Consider the following 21,583-nt stretch of genomic DNA (forward strand, 5'->3'; position numbering starts at 1 on the left):
TCTGCTACAATAAAACCTCACGTGATTGCTTGGCAACTATAAATAGAGTTACATTTAATTTAGATCTTCTAGATGTAGATATGTGTTTACACATATCTACACACCCACCTCCCACCCCCTGTTGTTAGTAACACCTTGGTGTGATGACTGTCGTATCATTCTAGGAATTGTTATTGTAACTTAAATTCAGCCAGTACACTGAGTTAGTTATGCTGGAATTTTTACTGAGTTTGAATAGAAAGCAGAATTGATGAGCTAAGACTATACTGAGCCAGCATAATGACTACCACACAGGAGACAAGAAATCAGTAGTGGTGTTAAGAGAGCTATGAATAGAAGAAAAGGAACAATGCCCCTCAGTCAGTTCCTTGGAATTGATTTCACCAAAGCAGGAAGGAAGAGCATCTGCAAGGTGAGATCACCATGCCCCAGGGCACACCAGCCAGTGCCAGGGAGTGGATGAGACTCAGTGAAACATAGGCTGGGCAAGGAAATGAGCCACAGGCTACAGCATTTGGGGAGGGGTAGGATAAAAGACAACCCCCAAAATCATCAAGGTGGGATTAGCAGAAGAGGACCAGTGTTGTAGACCTCAGTGGATGAAAATGGGCTCCTGCAGAGGGTCACATCATCTCCAAACCACCTCACTCAATGCAGGTAGGTTTCCTTTTCCTAATACACCTTGGGCAATAGGGCAGGTAAGAAACCTCTAAAAAGAAAGTTCAAGCAGCGAGGAATGAGGGCCTTGGATGGCTTAAGAGACATGAGTTCTGGATTCATTACAAGTTTGAAGTAGAGGTTTTGGAATTACAATAGCAAAGTGGTATTTAATAGAGGAAAGTGGTATTTAACATTCTGTATCTAATGCTTCCCATATATGAGAAGGAACACAATGACACTCACTAGCTGGAAGGACTTTCTGCCATCACAGTTTGTTCCAGCTCTCCAACAGCCAGGTACCAGCCTTACAAACTGTCAACGTGACCTTTAGCTGCAAAGCTGGGAAGAATATGAAGTTTAATGGCTGAATTTCCTGCTGGTTAACACTGTCACAGTTGTTCTGAACCCTGTGTATCAAACAGGCCTAGAAAGTCTGCCAAGGGAGTCTTAAGTAGGAACTGAGCTAAAGAACCAAACAATCCAAACCCTGAACAAACAGGCAAAGAACTCTGCTAAAATGTCATAATTAAGAGAATGACACAAGGCTTTCTTGGCAAGTATTAGCAAGAATTTAATGACAGTTTTCTCCCTAAAACAGTTGTAAGTGGAGGATTTTCATTCATTTGGATTTCCTTTTTCTGATAAGGAACACACAGTACATTGATTTGTTGCATACAGCTTACCAGAGGGTTTTTTGGTTATTTTTTGTTTGATTGGTTCGTTGGGTGGGGTTTTTTGGTGTTTTTTTTTGTTTGTTTGTATGTTCATTTTCTGGTTTACACCATTTTAAACCCCCAAAAATATTTTTAAATGTCTTTATTGATCGTATCTAGCACACAAGTTATCTTTATTCTACTGCCTTGCAGTGAAAATACTTGAGTGTTCTCAGACATTACTTCTCACTGCTAGAACATCTATAAAGTTGGGGTTTATTTAGTGCCCTGTGAGATTTGTCAGTACTATCCCCAATTTATATTTGAAGAAAGAGAGGTGAACACAGCTGGATTAATGCCTAGGAGTTGCAAGTAAGACTTGCCTCTCAGCCCTGTGACGAAGCAAGTTGTTGTTCACCTGACAACTCCAATAATACGCCATAAGATAGAAGAATTATTCAGGGTGATACATTTTTTGATAGTAAATTTGGCAAGTTTTGCAGTGGATGTGTTGATAACAGAGTTAAACAACAGCAGCTGGAGTTACTACGTAGTTCTTTTTTGCCTTCAGACATTGCTGGCTTTTCCTCAGTAGCCTGCAGTTTATACTAAACTTTGGCATGAGACTGAAAAGTTTCTGCACTGACGCAGGTGAGTGAATACTGAAAAATAACAAGGCTTTGTGTCTTGATAAATGTCTAGGTGAGGGGAACAGCTTTATTCTACTGCACTGTTTTAGAGAGGAGAAAAAAGAACTGTTTCTACCTTCCAGGATACCTTCCTTTTCCTTTTTTCCCCAGTCAGGTTCCTTCCAGGATTTGGAATTGAGGCCTCAGTTCCATGGGCATCTTACTCAGTGCAGGAGTTAAATTAAGACCGCCCACTCTCAGACTTGTGCTTCCATCTCTATTCTTGCCACTTCTGATTTTCCAGTAACAATTACTGTGCCTTCATACTAAGCTGGATCAGCAAACTAGCCCAGGTTGAAAATGCTTCAATATTTTTTCCCCAGGATCATTTTTTAACCCACACTGATTTTGATTACTGTTCAGTATTCAGCCATGTGGACAGCTGCGTAAGAAATGGGGTGTGAATGAAAGGACTGGGGTAAAGTCTTAGGTTCAAAACCTGCTTAATCAAGCATTGCTTCCAAGGAACCATGTCTTAAGGGACAAAACGTGCATAACTAGGGAGAGAGAGCGGAAGGGAAAGTTCACAGTAGCCTTCCAGTATCTGAAGGGGGCCTAAAAGGATGCCGGAGAGGGACTCTTCATCAGGGACTGTAGTGACAAGACAAGGGGTAATGGGTTCAAACTTAAACAGGGGAAGCTCATGTTAGACATAAGGAAGTTCTTTACTGTGAGGGTGGTGAGGCACTGGAACAGGTGTGCCCAAAGTGGTAAATGCTGCATCCCTGGCAGTGTTCAAGGCCAGACTGGACAGAGCCTTGGGTGACATGGTTTAGTGTGAGGTGTCCCTACCCATGGCAGGGAGGTTGGAACTAGTTAGAACTAGAAGGTCCTTTCCAACCCAAACCATTCTATGGTTCCACTGTAAAAGGAAGAAGAAGAGGGAGAGAGAATCAGCAGTGACTTGAGTACCAAGTACTTGTTTCACCTAAACCTATACAGATAAATGACTGTTCATTTTTGTGACATAGGTGCTGTTGACCCATTTTGGAAGACCCTTTTTCTGAATTATTAGGAATTCTGTGCATCCCTACCCCGTGAAAAAGGTAATTGCCTTATGCTAGCACTACTCTTGCTTCCTGTCACTTGAGCAAACTATATGTCAGATATTCTGATGAAACTCTTAAGAAACTCTTGTAAATTGTTCATGTTTAAACCCATTAAGAGCTCTACAAGAGACATGACTTGGAATATATTGGTGGAATGTGCTCATTTAAGTACATAAACAATCTGGAAATATGTTCAATGTGACCTAGTTTCTAAAGAGGTCTGTATATTGAATTTAATTGCAAATACAGTGTCATAAACCCATCTATTTGCAATTGTGTTGATCTTCATTGATTTTTCATTTCAAAAAATTCAGTTGCAGTATGATCATAGCAATACCCAGGGGGAACTGAGCCCCCAGTTTACACTTACAGACATATATTCTGTGCATTGCATTAAGCCTTTCTTTTTTTGAGGGGAGTTCTGGAGGGAATGAATCAAATTTATTTCTGTTGGAACAGTAAGTCATAGAAATTGGAAGCTGAAGAAATTGCTTGGACCATCACATAATACATGTTTTTACATTTAAATGGAGTTAAATTTTATTTAGAAGTTGCAGTACAGGGTACAACTTCAGTTCACATGACCTGGAGCAAAAATTCCCGACTACTTTAATACCAGAAACATGTTCTTTGGCTTACTGGGTAACTCTGGCACTTAAGCTCATGTTTTGCCTCAAGGTACTTCTTCAGCAGCATATTCTTACCACATTTAGACTCTGCTTCTCAGCAGTTACTGTCCTTTGTAACTGGCCTGGTTTTTAGCCAGTTACTTTTTGCTTTATAGTTTGCCCGTAATAACAAATCTCATGACAACAGACCTCAATACTTCCCAGGTCTCCTTTAAACCAACTTTGGCCTCCTTATTCTTGACCTCATACCTGATCCTCAAAAGAAACTCCCATATATACCTTCCAAACATGACTCCTAGAAGTAAAACCTGTATGTAAGCCAGACACCAATACAGGGCTTAATACAGCTCATCTTGTTTTATGCCAGAGCTTAATATGCCCTCCTTTCCACAATTAACCTCTTAGAGCTCCAGAGTCTATATGGTACACATCACTAGCTTTTTCTGTAAAACACCTATAACATCACCTTCCTTTACCTGCAAAATTGCCTTCTAATCCAGATGTATAAACTATTTTAACCTAGACACTAAACCCTAAATTTGTATTTAGTTTTGAAGTCAAATGCTTCTATTTTGAAGCATTTGAAGAAGGGCTTGTATGCCTGGAAGGTTAGGAAGACTGTTACAGGAAGATGAATTTGAGAAATGCCTAGCACATCATTGGTAACAAAAAGCTGAAATATAAATTGGAGTTCAGTTACCCCTATGATCTAGAAGACAATGGAGATGAGTCTTCACTTTAAACTGCAATTCAACATTCTTTCTGTTATGGTATTTATTTACAATTAATTGCTGAGGTGAGTAGCTTGAAAGAGGACACCTTCAACACTGGATCGGAGGCCAGGTCTACTGGAAGCTGGTGGAGCTGGTGTGATAGGAGGCTTGCCAGACTGATCAAGGAGGCTTTAAACTAGATGTGTTGAGGGAGGGGGACATCATTCCATCCCAAAACACCCAGTCAGTTGCCAGCACCTATAATAAATGCCTGGAGCAATGCAGAGATACCCCAGCCGCTCCAGTCAATGAGCCGGCTTCAGTTGGAGCTCAGCTCAGATGCCTCCATACAAACGCCCGTAGTATGGGGAACAAATGAGGAATTAGAGATGTGTGCACGTCTAGAGGGGTATGATATAATAGGCATCACAGAAATATGGTGGGATGGCTCCTATGACTGGAGTGTTGGAATGGAAGGTTACAGGCTCTTTAGAAAAGACAGGCCTGGCAGGCAGGGAGGGGAAGATACTATTTATGTTAGGGATAGGCTGGAGAGTATGGAACTCTGTCTGGGGACAGGTGAGCAGTTAACAGAGAGTTTGTGGGTCAGGGTTAAAGGGAATACAGCTATGGGAGACATTACTGTGGGGATCTGTTACAGACCAACTGGTCAAGAGGACTCTGTGGGTGAAGCACTCTACAGACAGATAGGAAAAGCCTCATGATCACAGGCCCTTGTTCTCATGGGGGACTTCAACCACCCTGGTATCTGTTGGAGGGACAGTACAGCCCGGCACAAGCAATACAGGAGATTCCTTGATTGTATGGAAGACAACTTCCTTCTGCAAGTAACAGAGGAGCTGACAAGGAGAGGTGCCATGCTTGACCTCGTGCTCACCAACAGGGAAGGGCTCGTTGGAAATGTGACGCTCCAGGGCAGCCTTGGATGCAGAGATCATGAGATGGTCGAATTCAAGATCCTCAGGACAGTGAGAAGAGCGTGCAGCAAGCTCACTGCCCTGGACTTCAAGAGAGCAGACTTTGGCCTCTTCAGGAACCTGCTTAGTAAGGTTCCATGGGATACAGCCCTAGAGGGCAGGGGGGCCAAGACTGTTGGTTGATATTCAAGGATCACCTCCTACAAGGTCAGGAGTGTTGCATCCCAACTAGAAGGAAGTGCAGCAGGAGGGCTAGGAGACCTCCTTGGATGGACATGGAGCTGCTGAGGAAAATTCAAAGGAAAAAAGAGGCTTTTAAAAGGTGGAAGCAAGGACAGGTGGCATGGGAAGAGTACAGGGATGTTGTCTGGGAAGCTAAGGACCATGTTAGGAAAGCCCAGTTATAATTAAACTTGGCTAGGGATGTGAAAGATAACACGAAGGGATTCTATACGTGTGTACTGAATAAAAGACAGACTAAGGACAATGTAGGCCCCCTCCGGAAGCTCGCAGGAGAGCTGACTACCCTGGATTTGGAGAAGGCTGAGGTTCTGAATGACTTCTTTGCCTCGGTCTTCACTGGCAAAAGTTCTGACCACACCACCCAAGTCTTGGAAGGCAGATGCAGGGACTGTGAGAATGAAGACCCTAGGCCCACTGTAGGAGAGGATCTGGTTCAAGACATCTTAAAAACCTGAATGTGCACATGTCCATGGGACCTGATGAGATTCATCCGTGGGTCCTGAAGGAGCTGGCGAATGAAGTTGCTAAGCCACTGGCCATCATATTTGAGAAATCATGGCAGTCAGGTGAAGCTCCAGACGACTCGAAAAAGGGAAATATAAACCCAGTTTTCAAGAAGGGGAAAATGGATGACCCGGGGAATTACAGACCAGTCAGTCTCACCTCTGTGCCTGGCAAAATCTTGGAACAGATTCTCCTGGAAGGCATGCTAAGGCACATGAAAATCAACAAGGTGCTTGGTGACAGCCAGCATGGCTTCACTAAGGGGAAATCCTGCCTGACCAATCTGGTGGCCTTCTATGATGGGACTACAGAACTGATGGACAGGGGTAGAGCAGCTGATGTCATCTACCTGGACTTGTGCAAAGCATTTGACACGACATCCTTGTCTCTAAACTGGAGAGACATCAATTTGATGGATGGACCACTCGGTGGATAAAGAACTGGCTGGATGGCTGCACACAAAGAGTTGTGGTCAATGGCTCAATGTTTTCCAGCTGGAGACCAGTAACAAGTGGTGTCCCTCAGGGATGAGTGTTGGAAGCAGTCTTGTTTAACATCTTTGTTGCTGACATGGACAGTGGGATTGAGTGCGCCCTCAGCAAGTTTGCCGATGACACCAAGCTGTGTGGTTCGGTAGTGACAGGACAAGGGGTAACGGGTTCAAACTTAAACAGGGGAAGTTTAGATTGGATATAAGGAAGAAATTCTTTCCTGTTAGGGTGGTGAGGCACTGGAATGGGTTGCCCAGGGAGGTTGTGAATTCTCCATCCTCGTGGTGTTCAAGGCCAGGTTGGACAGAGCCTTGGGTGACATGGTCTAGTGTGAGGTGTCCCTGCCCATGGCAGGGAGGTTGGAACTAGGTGATCTTTAGGTCTTTTCCAACCCTAACTGTTCTATGATTCTATAAATAACATCTCACCATTTTGTCTTTGTAGGTACTAAGGACTCAAGGAACTGCTGGTATTGTAAGACCAGAAGACACCACTGTTTTCCACAGGCATATGAATTCCAGCATTACTCCATCTATTTTGATAACACTGACAATTCTACTACAGTATTATCACCACCTGGGCTATGGGCAATAATACTGGCGCTGTCTCTCATGGAGCACTGAAATGAGGTAGATGTGTTCGCATTGTCACTGTTTCTTAAACCTGTTTGTGTTCTTCTCTGCATCACCCGTGACTCTGAAGCATCCCTACTGCATGGAAAAAGTCCACTTAAGGATCATGGTATTCAGGTCTTACTGATAACCACCTTTTTGCAGATACAGCTAATGACAGAAGTGCTTATCATCAGGATAAAACACACAGCATGGTAAGCAGCAGTCACTTCAGAGGCCAGATGAGCAGAGGAAGCTCCTGCCTTCTTCCCCAGAAGCTTTCTGGAAAACAGACGGGACGACTCCGGTCTTCCCTCCGGGGCTGACCCCGAACCCTGTCTACCCCCCTCTCCTCCCCGGGCCCTGAACGCGCCGCTGCTCCCCGCTCTCCTCCAAGCGTGAAGAACCTTCCCGTTTCCCCGGAGCCGCGGTCGCAGCGGAGCAAAGTCCAAGGGGAGGCGCCGCACGCTGGCGGCGGGGCCAGGCAGACCCGTCCCGTCCCGTCCCGCCCCGTCCCGCCCGCTGCCGCCACCGCCTCCCAGCGGTTAGCTCCGCAGGGCGGGAATGGCGCCTGTCCCCGCCCCTGAGGCAGCGCCGTGGCCCAGGCAGGCCCCACCCCGCTGCCCGCCCGGCAGGGCGGGAAGGGGCGGCCCCGCAGCCGCGCTATAACCCTCAGTTCGGCAGGCGGGAGGTAGCGGTTCTTCGGGAGCGGGATGGAGGCGGGAGCGGCGGCACGGCACCCGGCGGGTGCGCGTTCGCTGAGCAGAGCCCTGGCCTGCCCCCGCCCTCAGGAGCGCCCCGGGTGCCCCCCGGCCCCCGGCAGCGGTTCGAAGGCCGAGGCGCGGGTGCTGGTCATCAACACGGGGGGCACCATCGGCATGGTGCAGGACGACAAGGGTGAGGGGGCTTCGGGGGGAGCGGGACCGCGGCGGGGTCCCCAGTAGGGTGCTCTGGAAGCCGGCCCTTGCGTGGGGTGCTGGCGGGAGCAGGGCCGGGGGATGCGCCGCTTGTCTGAGGCCGAGACTGCCGCTTCTTTAACTGCGAAGCCCTGCTTTGTGGCCGCTGTCCCTGGCGCGGTTTGTGGTTTAGCATCCTCGGGTTTCTCGTAACTGATACGAGCAACGCCAGAAGGGTGTGTGCGAATTTCTAATCCTCTGCTCCTACCAGCTGGTTATTTCGGTGGCTTAGCTGATAGGCATCCTTCTGACAAGTGAGCCTCACAGCTAGTTAGAGCAGGTTGCGGTGTAAGACAACGTGTTTCCTGAAGCATGAGTTCTCCCCTCCACACGCTGAAAATGAAACCGGCTTAATCGTACTGGTGATGCGGGCTTTTTTTAGCCCTAAAAGATCATGTGCCTCGCATTCCCACTGGGAAGAGCGTGTGCTGTTGGAGGTGGTGGCCGTGTCAAGGATTTTCAAGTAGTGACCTGACAGAGCTGATGCAAGAGAGGCAGCATACGTAGGTGCTGCCAAGTGTCCTAGCGAGTGAGATCAGATGCTCACCTGCCTCTGGGCAGGCTGCTGCTGCTTTCCAGCCAGCTCTTGACTTTCTTCAAGAGATCATTGAGCAGTTCTGCTTTACTTTACTAAGCGAGGGCAAGACTTAACATTGATGAAAAGGCTGGACATGTCAAACCTCCTCCCACCAGCTGAAAAACGTTTAAGTTTCAGTATGCTGTTGGCATTTTACACAGAAGTTTCTTGGGTATACTTACAGGTATATGCTGTGTTTTCAGGTGCCCCTAAAACTAAATGTCAGCAGGTAGGTGCCTAGACTCACCTGACACCTCCTCAGGTCCCCAGTCCAGAAGCTAGTTGCAGTGGCACCTGGGCACCACAAGGCCATTACTCAGTAGGCGCACATCCCAGGGATGCCAGAAGCATCAGCTAGCTAACGTATCTGGGAAAAGGAATGGGTTTTGGCCAGCTCTGACTTGCTGCAGGGCTATGCATTTGCCAGCATTGGTATAAAGGGAAAAGGGGGAAGGGAAGCTGTCCAATTTTGATGAAAATCTATTCAATTTTCTTCTTCCTTCACTTGAAAGGCAGTGGAGCATCCCAGGCCTTCAAGAGCCTGCCTTGTTTAGGTTTAGAAGCACAAGTACTTGTGTTCCCTGCTACAGAATTTCAAGCCCCTGCCTGAAATACACAAGGGGCTTTGCCTCAGAGCTTCTTAGGCTGGTTTGTTGGGTATTTTTTCTAATACATACCCTTCTTTCTCAGAAGACAGTGTCTAGTTGATCCTTATTATTGTAGGGAAGATGCTCTACGGGGTTGTTCTGCTTTAGTTTTTATGGCTGTCATCTTTGTGTTTATCAGAGTTGTAAAAAAAAAAAAAAAGTCTGTGTTTCATATGACGTGTTGACTTTCCTCTCTCTGAATTGTTTATACTGAAATAATTTGCTACTTCTACTGACTCAGCTTCCTAAACACCTTTTTAAAGCAAATAAATTGAAATGACCTGTCTCATTCTTTTATAAATTAACTCTTTTTATTTTCTTTTGCCTAACAAGAGTCAATCATTAAATCATGTGCAAACAATCTTGTAGTTATGATCCAATGACGCTGACTTGCTACATCCTAGTAAGTTTCAGCTTGCTTTTCATGCACAGACCTAGCAGCAGAGCAGCCAGAGTACTTCCTTTACAACATTTGGCAGTCTTTAGTGTTCAGGTAGAAGCTGGTGGAAAGAAAGGCAGCATGCTTCAAAGGAAAGAACAATAGATGCTCATTTCTTTTATTAATTGATAGAAAATGCCTGTTTACAACCATACTTAGAATTACAAGTGTTTTATTTCAAGCAAAGTGGAAAGTAAGTAGCTTTTTTGAGCTGAATGAAACCAGCATCTAATAGCAGCAACTGCTCAAAGTGAAGGGATCAAGCTAGGTTTCTACCTAACTAATTTCTGTCTAGGCTTACAAGCTTTTTTATGGCCTTTCCAGTTGCTGGGAGAAGATGGTTTCATTCTTAAAATCTAACAATTTTGAGAGGCCTAATGTGTTCTGCAAGGAGTATGTTCCTGTGCAGAACTGCCCCCATATGCAAGACTGATACAATCACATTCCCTAGTCTCACTGTGTATGTATGGAGTGATTATTTATCACCATGATACCTGGTTGTAAACCTCTTCACAGAGATTCGGCAGTTGACCTATGCACATGTGGCCTCTCTGGCGTGTCTTGGACCTGTGGACTTTCTGCACACCTACAGGTTACTGTGCAGGAGTAATATTCTTTTTGGATGGATAGTCTGCTTCTGTTTTTGTGAGTTGAGCGACAACCAGGCTCAGTTGCAGACACTCTCACTATTTGTGTTTTTGCTGCCAAATAATGCATTTCAATGCATGTTTTAAATTATTCCTTCTGCTTCCTACGACTTATTTCCTCCCAAAACAGCCCCTTTTGACTTATTGGTAGCTCATTTCAGAAAGACAGTCTTACTGCACTCATTAGTGAGGTTGCTGCAATACTAATCTTTGCATCAAGTTTGTGCTCACATTCTCCTGGCTGGTACCTTCAGGAAGATTTAACCTGAAATATCGAGAGAAAGAACACCCAACAAATGCAAGTATAACTAAGCTAAATGCCATAGGAAGATTACTTGTTTTGGATACAGTCTGCCTGGGTAACTTAATTATGTGTCTTTTCTAGACATACTAGACTCCCAAAGGACTGACTGCTGTAGTCCAAATCTTTTTCTGTTTGAAACCTATCCACATTTCTGAAAGCTCCAACTACTGCAACTGCAGAAATCAGTATTTTGGAGAACACTTTCTGCTGCTTTGCCTTTGCAAAATACAGTTGTTACCTTTGGGATCTGGCACTAAGATGTATGTGCCACATGTATTGATAATCCCATAGATAAAAACTGGTTTAGTGAAGTTCTTCGTATTCTTTAGCATGGAGAGCTTTTTAGGATTCAGGATGATGACTTCAGCATGCATTATGCTCTTTCTCCCCAGTGCCAGAGGTTTCTCAGGTGCAGAGCCCCCACTGACACAGCAGCATCAGACTTAATTCAGCTCCCTCTTCTCTGCTGCAGCACAGGTTATAGGATTTCTCCATTGGCAAGTAACTGTAACAGTTACCTACGGGAGCAGGGTGAAAAGCAGTCTCCTTGACTGGAGATAAGACAGAACCATCCTTGTTCTCCTCAGCCACAGTTGCTTGTTTGCTCTTCTGCCTTTGTCTGTCTGCTTTGTGATGCTCGGGTTGGCCAACTAAAGAAGGAGAGGACAGAAGCTGATGGGAGCTGTTTGGACAAATTGCACAGCCTGCCTCTTCTCTGCAGGGGTGAAGTTGCTTCAAATACTTGGTTAACAAGCTTGGCTCACAAAAAATGTTTTCCATTCATAATAAAGTAGAAGTATTCTTAAAACAGTTGCACTTGAATTGCCCCATGTTTGCTTCTTGAAGCTGTAAAGCAGAAACACATGGATGCGTTTAGGGTACTGCATAGGTTGCAAGTGGGCAACATTCCGCAGAATGTCTTAACAAAAAGGTTTAAGTTCAGTGGAAGCAGTTACAGAAAAGTCCTGACAGATTTGTGATTAAGAGATGAGGAACTGCTGTTTATGGAGGAGGGATTTAAGAATATTAACATACATCAGCTCTCTGGTTCCTGGAGCAAATACAAAAAGTAAACAATCTAATCCGTTGTCAATATTCAGAGCAAGATGAGCATTGGCTAAACAAGAATAATCAGAAAATACCCAGAAAACGCTTGAAACTGGACTGAATTTCGGAGCCAAAATGTCTCTGTGCCCAAGAACAGCAGAAGTGGCCTTTTAGGACTAAGCTAGGAACACCCTTAGTAGGAAAAAGCAGGGATTATAGCTGAATGAATGAAACAACCAAAGCTTGAAAGCATGTTAAGTGTATTTTGTAAAACAAAGTATTCCGTCAGGAATCCAAGCAAATCCACTCAAATGCTGTTGCCATCCTGTGAGAAAGTTGGCTATGAAGAGGTTTGCTACTTCATTTAAGGCAAGCCAGGAGGGAGATTAGGGAGTTCTTAAGGATTTTTCTGTCAGTTTGGAAAGTAAATGGGTAAATGGAAAAAGGCAGCAATACTACCGAAAATACTCTGTGGTTTGGAGTATTTTCTGTTTGAAGGTGAAGCAAAAAAAAAAAAGGAAGATGCTAACTTGGATGAGAATCATCTGTTCAAAACAGAAGAGGTAGGAAGTAGGGCAGGATTACTTGGCTTCAAATTAGGAACAACTAGAACTAGCAGAAGTAGGATAATGTGGTTTGAGAGTTTGCCATCTGAACAGGTGGTATAAAACACATTCACTGCAATTAAACTGAACTGGACAGTAACGCCAGTAGAATCTTGAAGTCAAGAAGGAATTACCTCTGATGGAAGTTCCTTGAATGAAAACATCCCAAAAAATCAGATTTAAGAAAACCAGGGTGGCTTCTGACTGTGGATGCCAGGACTGTCACTGTCATTCTGGAAACAGGATATTGGGAGATGGGATGCAAGTTAGATCCACAAGTGCAGTCACTTCTACGAAGCTGAGGATTGTAACATCAAAAATGAAGATGCCTTTCTGGCTAAGAGAGAACGGCATGCGGATTCCTTTTGAAATACCTGGTTGTAACCAGGACACTTGCAGATCCAGCAAACACTAAATGTCCTTAGGCTAGTTAAAGGTGCAGAAGACTTATAAAATTAGGGCTCCTACCACAGAGAAAGACACCATCATGACCAGGGAAAGGGTGAACAGACCTTAAAGACGCATCCACGTATTTCACTTTTTCTATTCAGCAGCTTATGCACATTCTCAGTTTCTTGCCAACTGAGATGTTCAGTCATAAACCCTCAAGAGAGACTGATTAGATCACTTAAGACTCTGGGAAGCTGATGTTTATCTCTACATAAAGATAGAGAATCTGCATCAATGCTCAATACCTACTGTGGGGTTTGATTTAGCTTTTTCTTTTATTTATTTTTTTTCTCTCTGGAGATGCGATTGCCATTGATAGACATAACATACAGCCTTCCAATATAGTCATACTACTGCTTTGCTGTTTGTGCCAATACTACTATAGGCTAAGAAGTTTTAAGTATCACAACTTGATAGTACAAAGTAATGCTCAGTGTTTTGTAAGTCTTCTACCTCTTTTTCTGCCACAGGTAGAGAATAGCTGTGGCAAATATAAAAGAAAGTGGTAGCTTTTTGCTACAGTTGCAAAAATTGGCTTCCTGCCCTTACCGATGATTGGCATTTGCACACAAACAATTAAGAACAGGTAGAACACAAGTATTTTAAATGGAGGAGAATTGTAACATTATTTCTCTTAAATAAAATACGGATTTATTCAAGTCAAGAAAAGATAACTACAGAGATTTATTGGTTATATCTGATTTTCGTGTTCTGAAACTGGCAATAGGCTATTTAAATTTCATTTGGAAGGATGGGCAAAAGCTGTGTAACTTGACTTCTTCCCTCCTTACTGTGCCACTTGTTTCCTTCCATCCGTGTGCCATTATTTACTTCCTTTATTCTTTATTTTCAAGGGCTTGCTCCTGAGGCAAATAAATTAGTAAGCAGCTTGAAAACAATGCCAATGCTGCATGATGAGGCATATGCCCAGGAAACAAAACTGAACAGCTTCCATGAATTTCCAGAAAACACACTGGTGCTCCCGTAAGTATGTTTTCCTGGGGCAGTGGAAGGGTTAGGAAGTATCTTGTTAATCTTCAGGTAATTACATCACCAAACTTTAAATGTAAGGAATCCATTATGAGATTAGCAAAAATGCTTATATTGACTTAAAAGGAAAAAGCCTATTGTGCCTGTTTTGGTATATTTGAAATGAAGTGTCTTACAACTGTTTGAGAACTTCTAAATTAGGCAACAAGTAACCATTTTGGTAGCTTAGTCCTGCATTTTTTTTCTTGTATTGGATATTAATTTGCTACTGTGCAAACATACAAACATTCTGTAGAAACTAAGAAAGCGGTGTATACAGCTCTGTGTAAATTACCTTCAGCATATGACTGAAAAAGCAGCATCTAGTTAATGCGTCTGTGAATAGGCCTCATGCTTTAATTCTGCAGGCCTTCTGGTTTTTAAAAAAATCTAAAAGCTGATTGTCTTTCACAAAATTATGCAACATTACGGTAATAAGTGATGGGCTTACGATTAATCTGCATCGCTTCATAACTGTTGGACAATGATTAATAAGCTTATAAGTTTTATTTAGAGGGCAGTATGCTAATTTGAGATATTCCTCGGCTGTGCTGAATGACTGTACCCCTGTAAACGTGTTAACTTTGCACAAAGGATGATTTTACACAGTCATTCAAAAAGTAATGGATCTATAGCTGTTTTGCTATAAAAGTAAACATGGATATTCTTTCATCTTTAAGGAGAAAATCAGGACACACAAAGAAATCCTAAGGTTTATTAATTTCTTTCTATTTTGTATTGAGGTCTCTGTGTAAAGCTTTTAAAAGTAGCCACTTAAAAGGCAGATGGCAAGAAAAAGGGTAAAGGGAAAAGAAATTAACTGCTTGCTGGTGGAGTAGTATTGATATGATGATAAATCTAAGAAAAATGGATCTCTTACAATACTGTGTTTGTAACTGAATAACTTTCAAATACTTTAAGAGATTTGAAATATAGCAAAACTACAGTAGTATACCCATTTGAATCCTAAATACAGTTGTCCTGAAACTTCTTTTCCATAAAGGGCAGAAAAGCTTAAAACAATCATTTCCATCAAAACCTGAGGTTTAAAACCCAATCTTGTCTTGTTTTTTTGGCACTGCTGAGTGCTGTTTCTGGAGGTTGGTCATGGCAATATGCCATTTTCTCTTTTGTGCTAGCCCAGTGATATTTTAACTAGGAGACTGAGAAATATTGTGAGTTTCTGAGGGAAGAAAATAGGAGTATTTTGTGATCTTTGTATATTTGTGCGATGACCTCAATCTAAGAGGAACAGTATGATGTCTTTTTAGAGAGAGGCATCGAAAGTTGTAGACTGCGTTGGTCTGTGGTGTCAGTATGTTGTGTTTTATTTAAATATCACATCCTCAGGGGAGCTTTCTTTTCACAGATTTTCAACTGACTTCCAAAGTTACTCTTAGCATGTGTGAATATGATGTCCAGCAAGGCAATTTTTCATATGAAGTCTAACTTCTTAGGTACAGTATGTCAGCTGGTATGAAAAATTCCCTACACATTGTTTAAATGCTCTCTATGCTGTACACAACTCTCTTGCAGGCCTCATAAATGGAGTGGGTCTGCAGATTTTATTAGCTGATGAACTGGTAATTGACTCTTGGTTTTGCATATTTTATGTAGCTATAAATATATACATAATCACAAGTGGGGACAAAACACTATTGAGAATGCCTAGGGAAGGTAATCAACTTTTCTGTGCGCTAATCACCTGATCTCTTTTACACATCCATGCAATTTTCTGATCTTTTCTGAAGCCTTTGACTGTCTTCCAATATAAATGTTGAAGTATCTATCACAGTTACAGCTGGCAGGGAACTTTCCGTCATTCAGGCAGTGGAAAAGCATTAAGAATGCTGTGAAGGTGATCCTGTTAACCATGCTCCCAATGGCTCTGCCTGGAAGAGTGAGTAGGAGGGACAGAGCTGGCCTGCTAGCAGTTCTTTGTTAGCTGTTCATTGGCCACTGCATTGCTAGTTAAGAACACATTCCAAGTAATGTAAGATTGGGTGAAAATGGTTGATATTTTATCCTCTTCCAAGTTTCAGAAAGGTAGCAGAAAATAGTAGGGTTTTTTTATTATGCCAAATCTTAACTGCCAAGTTGACTTCTATGTAGTTGACTTTATTCTGAGATGTTATAAAGTAAATGTGGAGAATTGAACATGTTCTGTGGGGTATAGAACACATGCTTTGTATGCAGTCCATTTGGCTGGCAAATCAAAGGTCTTTGAAGAGTAAGATTTCTTGTGATAGCCAGGTGGAGAAAGGGAGACCCATGGTCCCTGGGAGCAGGAAGAGCAGACAGTTTGCTTAAACCTGTGACAATCCCACTGTGATTCCATAGCCATCATCACCGTTGATATGTCTCCTCCAAGGGGGATCATGTACTTTTAAAGTTGGGTGTCTAGACACTCTTAATCTTTGGTCTCCACCTGCTGGGCAACACACTGCATGAGGTTTGAAAGTGTTACATTCCTCAGCCCCACAGGTACTTTATCCTATTGCTTGACTATTTGGTTTTGTTTTGGTTTGTTTTTGTTTTGTTTTGTTTTCCCTTGCATAGTTCCTTTGTCTTGTTTTTATTCTACTTAGAGCAGTATTTTCCCAGCTGTCAAGGTTGCACTTGTGGCCAATAATTGGTAGCCAGTGAGTTGTTTATATTCCTGAGGCTTTTGTTTTACACCTGTGCCAGTATTTTAATATCTTTGCTGTTATCACATGCTTAAACTCCTCATCATAACAAGAGATAGATAGTACCATATAGCAAACTTTAATACCACGGTGACAACAGGCCTAATAGGCTGGGACTGGGGTTTTACAGAGTTAGCCTATTACTAGCCAAGGCAACAGTCTACTTGAAGATCTTAACTAATCAAGAGAACTTTTTCTGAAATCTCAGGCCAAAGAAACTGACAAGAGTGGATCTTCTAAAGGCCACAATAATGAATTCCAGTCATAACACTCTTAAGAGAAGATACCCTTTGTGTCATGGAAGGTTACCTATTTATATTTATCAAAGGATCAGAAAGTTGTTGCAACTCTTCTGTTGACCCCCTATAAACCTTGGGAGCTTTATAAATTCCTCTCAGTAGCTTATGAAGCATTTTTAAACCTTAGGGCTTTGTATCAGCTTTTGTTAGAAATCAGTTCCGAGCTTAAAACAAGTAAGTCTGGGTTCTTCTTTTCTGTCTTTAATTTTGCCAGCCCCTCTCCACCTCCGAGATTATATTTATTATTAAATTAAATGTAAGGATTTGTGCTTTAAACCACATCAAGTTATGAATTTATAAGCTTGGAACTTAATGTTCCAAATTTAAGACCATTTTTTTGCCATAGACTTGGGGGATGGAGAAGAAAAGAGTCAAAACTACCAATTCAAAAAAAAAAAAGAGAAGCAATGAACTGATATTAGCTCTAATAATTACTTTCTTTTTTTGTCTAATTCTCTTCCTTTGTAGTGTCTCTAAGCAAAACAAAAGGATTTTTTACACAATCCTGGAGCTCTCACCGCTGCTTGATTCTTCCAACATGACTCCAGAAGACTGGGCCAAAATTGCAAGGAAACTTGAGGTACCGTGGTGAGGGATAATAATTCATTTATTGCTTAAACAGAACCATCAGTTTATCAAGTATACTTAGCAAGATAAAACAACTCACTAGTGCTATACGTATGATATATATTTGTTTATTTAAAATGCAAATGTTACGTGCCTTGAACCCAGGACACTTGCAAAATAACAAGTACTGTGCTTACAAGGCCTGCCAAATTTTCTTCTTCTGAAAATGTGGCAAAGCCACTAAAGTTACATAGTTCATGAATACAGTTATATAGTACAGAATTATGGCACAATAAGCCAGGCCATAGTTCTGTACAAGAAAATAGGAAAAGTGCAGCTATGATTGAATGAGATATGTAGTATGTAGGTTGATACATTCTAAAAAGTTGACTTAAATTCACTGTCCAAAAACATTGAAAAAATCCTTAGCTACAGGTGAGTTAACTGAAGGTGGTTTAGTTACTCATCATTTCAGTATTCCAATAGCTTACTAGTTGGCTATTGATGTAGGAAATAATTTCATGTCTTTATGCCTTTCTTATACTGGACGCAGATGGACTTGACTAGCTTTGGCTTTGCAGCCAGTAGGAAAAATGCTATCGTGGTTAGGTTTCCCACACTGGGAAATGTTTAAAGCCCTAGATATTTCTGCATGTATAGATAAATTCAGTACATCCTTCTCGAGCATCAAAACCACAGCATTTCTGTCCCTGTGTCTGAATTTAGCTATGTGCTTTTAAAAAAGTAGAAATGTGAAACATTTAAAATACTTCACACCAGGAATTCATATGTAGCTGTTAGAAATAAATAACCGTGGGCCTAAGATACTGCTCTTCCATTCCTTCTCACTCTGTGATAGTGGGCTTTTTAGTGTAAATTTCCTTCTTTAACCAAGCCATAGCAATGCATGCAAACAGTGTAATAACACAGGGAATGATGCTGAAGATTCAGGAAAGAGTCCTTCACCCTTAGGTCCTCTAGTCCTGGAACCACCACACTAGGGATGATGCTCCTATTGAATTCATCTTGCCAGGCCAGGAAGAGACGGAGCTGGCGTACAGGTGGAAAGCCTCTAGGATAGAGCAGGGGTGCAGCTAGGAAAAGCTCAGGGCCAAGAGTAGGAGGTGTCAATCCCATGCTGAACAGGAGAAAATTTACTTTTATTCCTTAATGACATATTAGTTTTATTACGGAAAAAGTGTTTCTTTCTTGTACATGGAATGCAGCTGCTCAGTATATAGCGATTACCCAGTTTGCGTCATCCAAGTGAAATGTGCTGAGAAAAGAAAAAAAACCCAAAACTTCTTCAACTGTCCACCTTATATAGACACTTCTACTTCATGCTCATCTTAGACACATACCTAGCAAAGCCTTGTGCTTTTCACTGTGTGACTGACATTCTGAGGTGTTTCTATGGTATATCTCCTTAATAGCCAGCCTAATCTTTTATATTATGAAGCTTAAACCAGGCTATGTTCTTTCACATCTAATAAGATTCATAAGGCTGAAAATATTTGTGAGCATACTGGTTGAGTTAAAGAGGACAAGTTGCTATTTCTGTGATCTTAGGCCTTGTTGAAACTTACCTTGTTACTGCGTTGTCGAATAACTATAGCATGCTTTTGCATCATTCTGTAGTTTGCACTACGGAAAGATCTTGCGACACTGGCTGTTGTTCAGCTGGCTAACTTGTTAGAGATAAGCAGAAATCCCCTGAAACTTCCAGTAGGTAACAATATGTGGGCATGAGTAATAGTGAAGAAATAGCAAAAGGACGAGTAGAAATCTGCAGGTGAGTTTGGAGGTGACCTTATTATCAGGAGATGCCTGAGATTCAGGAGATGCCTGTGTGCCTACTATAGCATAAGAAGTGTAATTAAAAAGAAATCATGTTTAATTCTGTGTCACACCCATTTTTGCCTCACACTGGCATTTCATAGATCTGCTTAAACTTCTGTGTAATCCTTTCCATGTTACCAAATTACATCAGAGACATCAGTGTCTCTCACTACAGTGTTTACCACGTGCATCACTCGTGGTAAACATCAGCTCGAAATTGAGGAACCAATTCCTTTTTCCTCCAAAAGCCAGCAGATGACTTTATTCTAACAGGATGAGCTGTGTGATTTGTCTTAGCATTAAAAAAAAAACCTCCTATGTGCAACTGTATGTAGATTAAAGTTGTTAGAAAATTACTTTGTGCATCTGTACATGCCTGATAGTCTAAGGTTTCTCAAAAACCAGCAAGTGTATGTACATTAACGAACAAGAAGAAGACCCTTTATCTCTTTTTGCTGAAGTCATATACTGCTGCAGAAAGGATGACTTTTTAACAGAAGAGGGCACTGTTACACTGGCTATTTGCCTGTGCCATCCGGATTAAATGGATTTTTTTCTATATGCTGTGATAGCCGTGGTTTGCCTAATCTGTTCCTGTGAATGGTGTAATCTCTAAAGTAAAATCGGCAACAAAGAATCAGACTATATGACTAATTTGCATATGTTAACATTCCTGTTTAAAGCCATTGCTAAGCTTTTCTTAATTAGCAATCTTCTGGTTTTAAAATGCTGCATTAATATGTATACATAGAAGAACCCCTTTGACTGTTCCATAATTAGAATTGCTGGCTGTAGTGCTTAGTGTCCTATTAACCCTTAATTGCATTTAAACTGAAAACAGGATAACTTTAGGAGGAATTATGAGTGTAGCACCCTTTAAAGTATTATGTTGTTGCTTGTATCAGTGGAAGTAATGCAGTATGTACTTCACTTGCTGATGCCAGAGCATTGCTCTAACCATGTGAAAACTTCTCAATCTCCAGGAGCACTACGAAAAGTATGATGGTTTTGTGATCCTTCACGGCACTGATACCATGGCCTATACAGCTTCAGCCTTATCCTTCATGTGTGAGAATCTGGGTAAAACTGTTGTTCTGACAGGATCTCAGGTAATGGGCTTCATTTGAAAGTGAAGTCAGAAGCCTCATTTTTGGTTTTTGTATGCAAAACTAGGCAGTATCCTGACTGTCACTGTACAGTTTAGTAGTGCAGGGCAGGCCTCTGGCCATGGTGAATGGTCACAGTGCTGATAGAAATTAGTGAGAATTGACAGGCTCACCAGCTGAGGATCTACCCCATAATTTTATCATTAATGACTTTACAACTCTGTACCAAATCAGACCAGTAGTTCATTATGTCTGGGGCCAGATGCTTCAGAGAAAGATATAAGAGGCTGTCATTGGCCATTGTGTATTAATCAGTTTATATGAGAAGCATCTTTCCAGCCTCAGGTGGCTGCTGGTTGTTAGCTGTCTTTTTTTCTTTTAAAACCCTGAGGTTTATTACTTCTTACTTCATCAGTTGTTATCTTGTTGCATTCTTTATGATTTTCTTAATAATCCCTAACTGTTAGATGCATTTTTGATCATTTCTGTTCCATCGAACATGGTCTGTTTCCTTTCCTCTAAAGACCATATTTATTAATTTTCATTCTCTTAGCTGGAGATCAGCTCTTTGCATATTGTCTGAGGGGGAGGGGTTGACTTACTAGTATAGCTTGCTTGAGTGTAAAATACAGCTCTAATCACAAAGGAGAGATGAAACATCGCACTGTAAAATTCCCCGCCCCATCTCATAACTTCCCTTTCATATGTGGTCTATTTGAAGTCAAAATACAAAAGTCTGGGAAGGAGTAGGCTCCCACTTACTGTATTGAGATGGGACAGTCTAGTTGTGTTACATCGTATTCAAGGTTTTACTTTCTTTTTGGCTTTATTGTTTGGAGATCTGCCTGACATGATCTAGCAATGGAACATGTGATTTTTTTTCATTGCTGAAAGGAGCTCTGACTCTCTGTTAATAAAGAGACAATCTGAAAAGACGTGGAAGTCGCCACTCATCAGACCCAATTTCTGGTTTTAATCTTGTCCTTTTCTGTCAGTAATAACCTGCTGGCTCAGTTTTTCAATACTCTGTGGAAAGATGGTGCAAGAGAGCTGTTGTGGAGCCTGTAGTGGCAGTTCTGTATGATCTGGGGCTGTTGCTTTTTCTCGGTACAATCATTTCTCCCATGCTCAGTCACCTTAACTATGCCTGCTTTCTATTTTTTATATATTCCCTGAATCAGTCTTTTAATCTGCTTAATTGCAC

General features: G+C 42.0%; 1 protein-coding gene across 3 annotated transcripts in view; it reads left to right on the top strand.

The window, feature by feature from the left end:
• Positions 1-7,861: 7,861 nt before the first annotated feature.
• The window catches only part of ASPG (asparaginase), a 49,539-nt gene continuing 35,817 nt past the window's right edge, over positions 7,862-21,583 (top strand). For all 3 annotated transcript variants that reach the window (XM_061464122.1, XM_061464123.1, XM_061464124.1), the window contains exons 1-4: positions 7,862-8,077; positions 13,707-13,836; positions 17,336-17,447; positions 20,257-20,382. In XM_061464122.1, coding sequence (XP_061320106.1) covers positions 7,894-8,077; positions 13,707-13,836; positions 17,336-17,447; positions 20,257-20,382 — 552 coding nt within the window. In that variant the 5' untranslated portion in view covers positions 7,862-7,893. The remainder of the gene's footprint in view (positions 8,078-13,706; positions 13,837-17,335; positions 17,448-20,256; positions 20,383-21,583) is intronic.

Source organism: Pezoporus flaviventris, unplaced genomic scaffold (assembly GCF_033815535.1).
Source record: "Pezoporus flaviventris isolate CSIRO_AGI_PZ_B2104156 unplaced genomic scaffold, CSIRO_AGI_Pfla_v1 ptg000036l, whole genome shotgun sequence".
In the NCBI taxonomy this organism is placed as follows: Eukaryota; Metazoa; Chordata; class Aves; order Psittaciformes; family Psittacidae; genus Pezoporus; species Pezoporus flaviventris.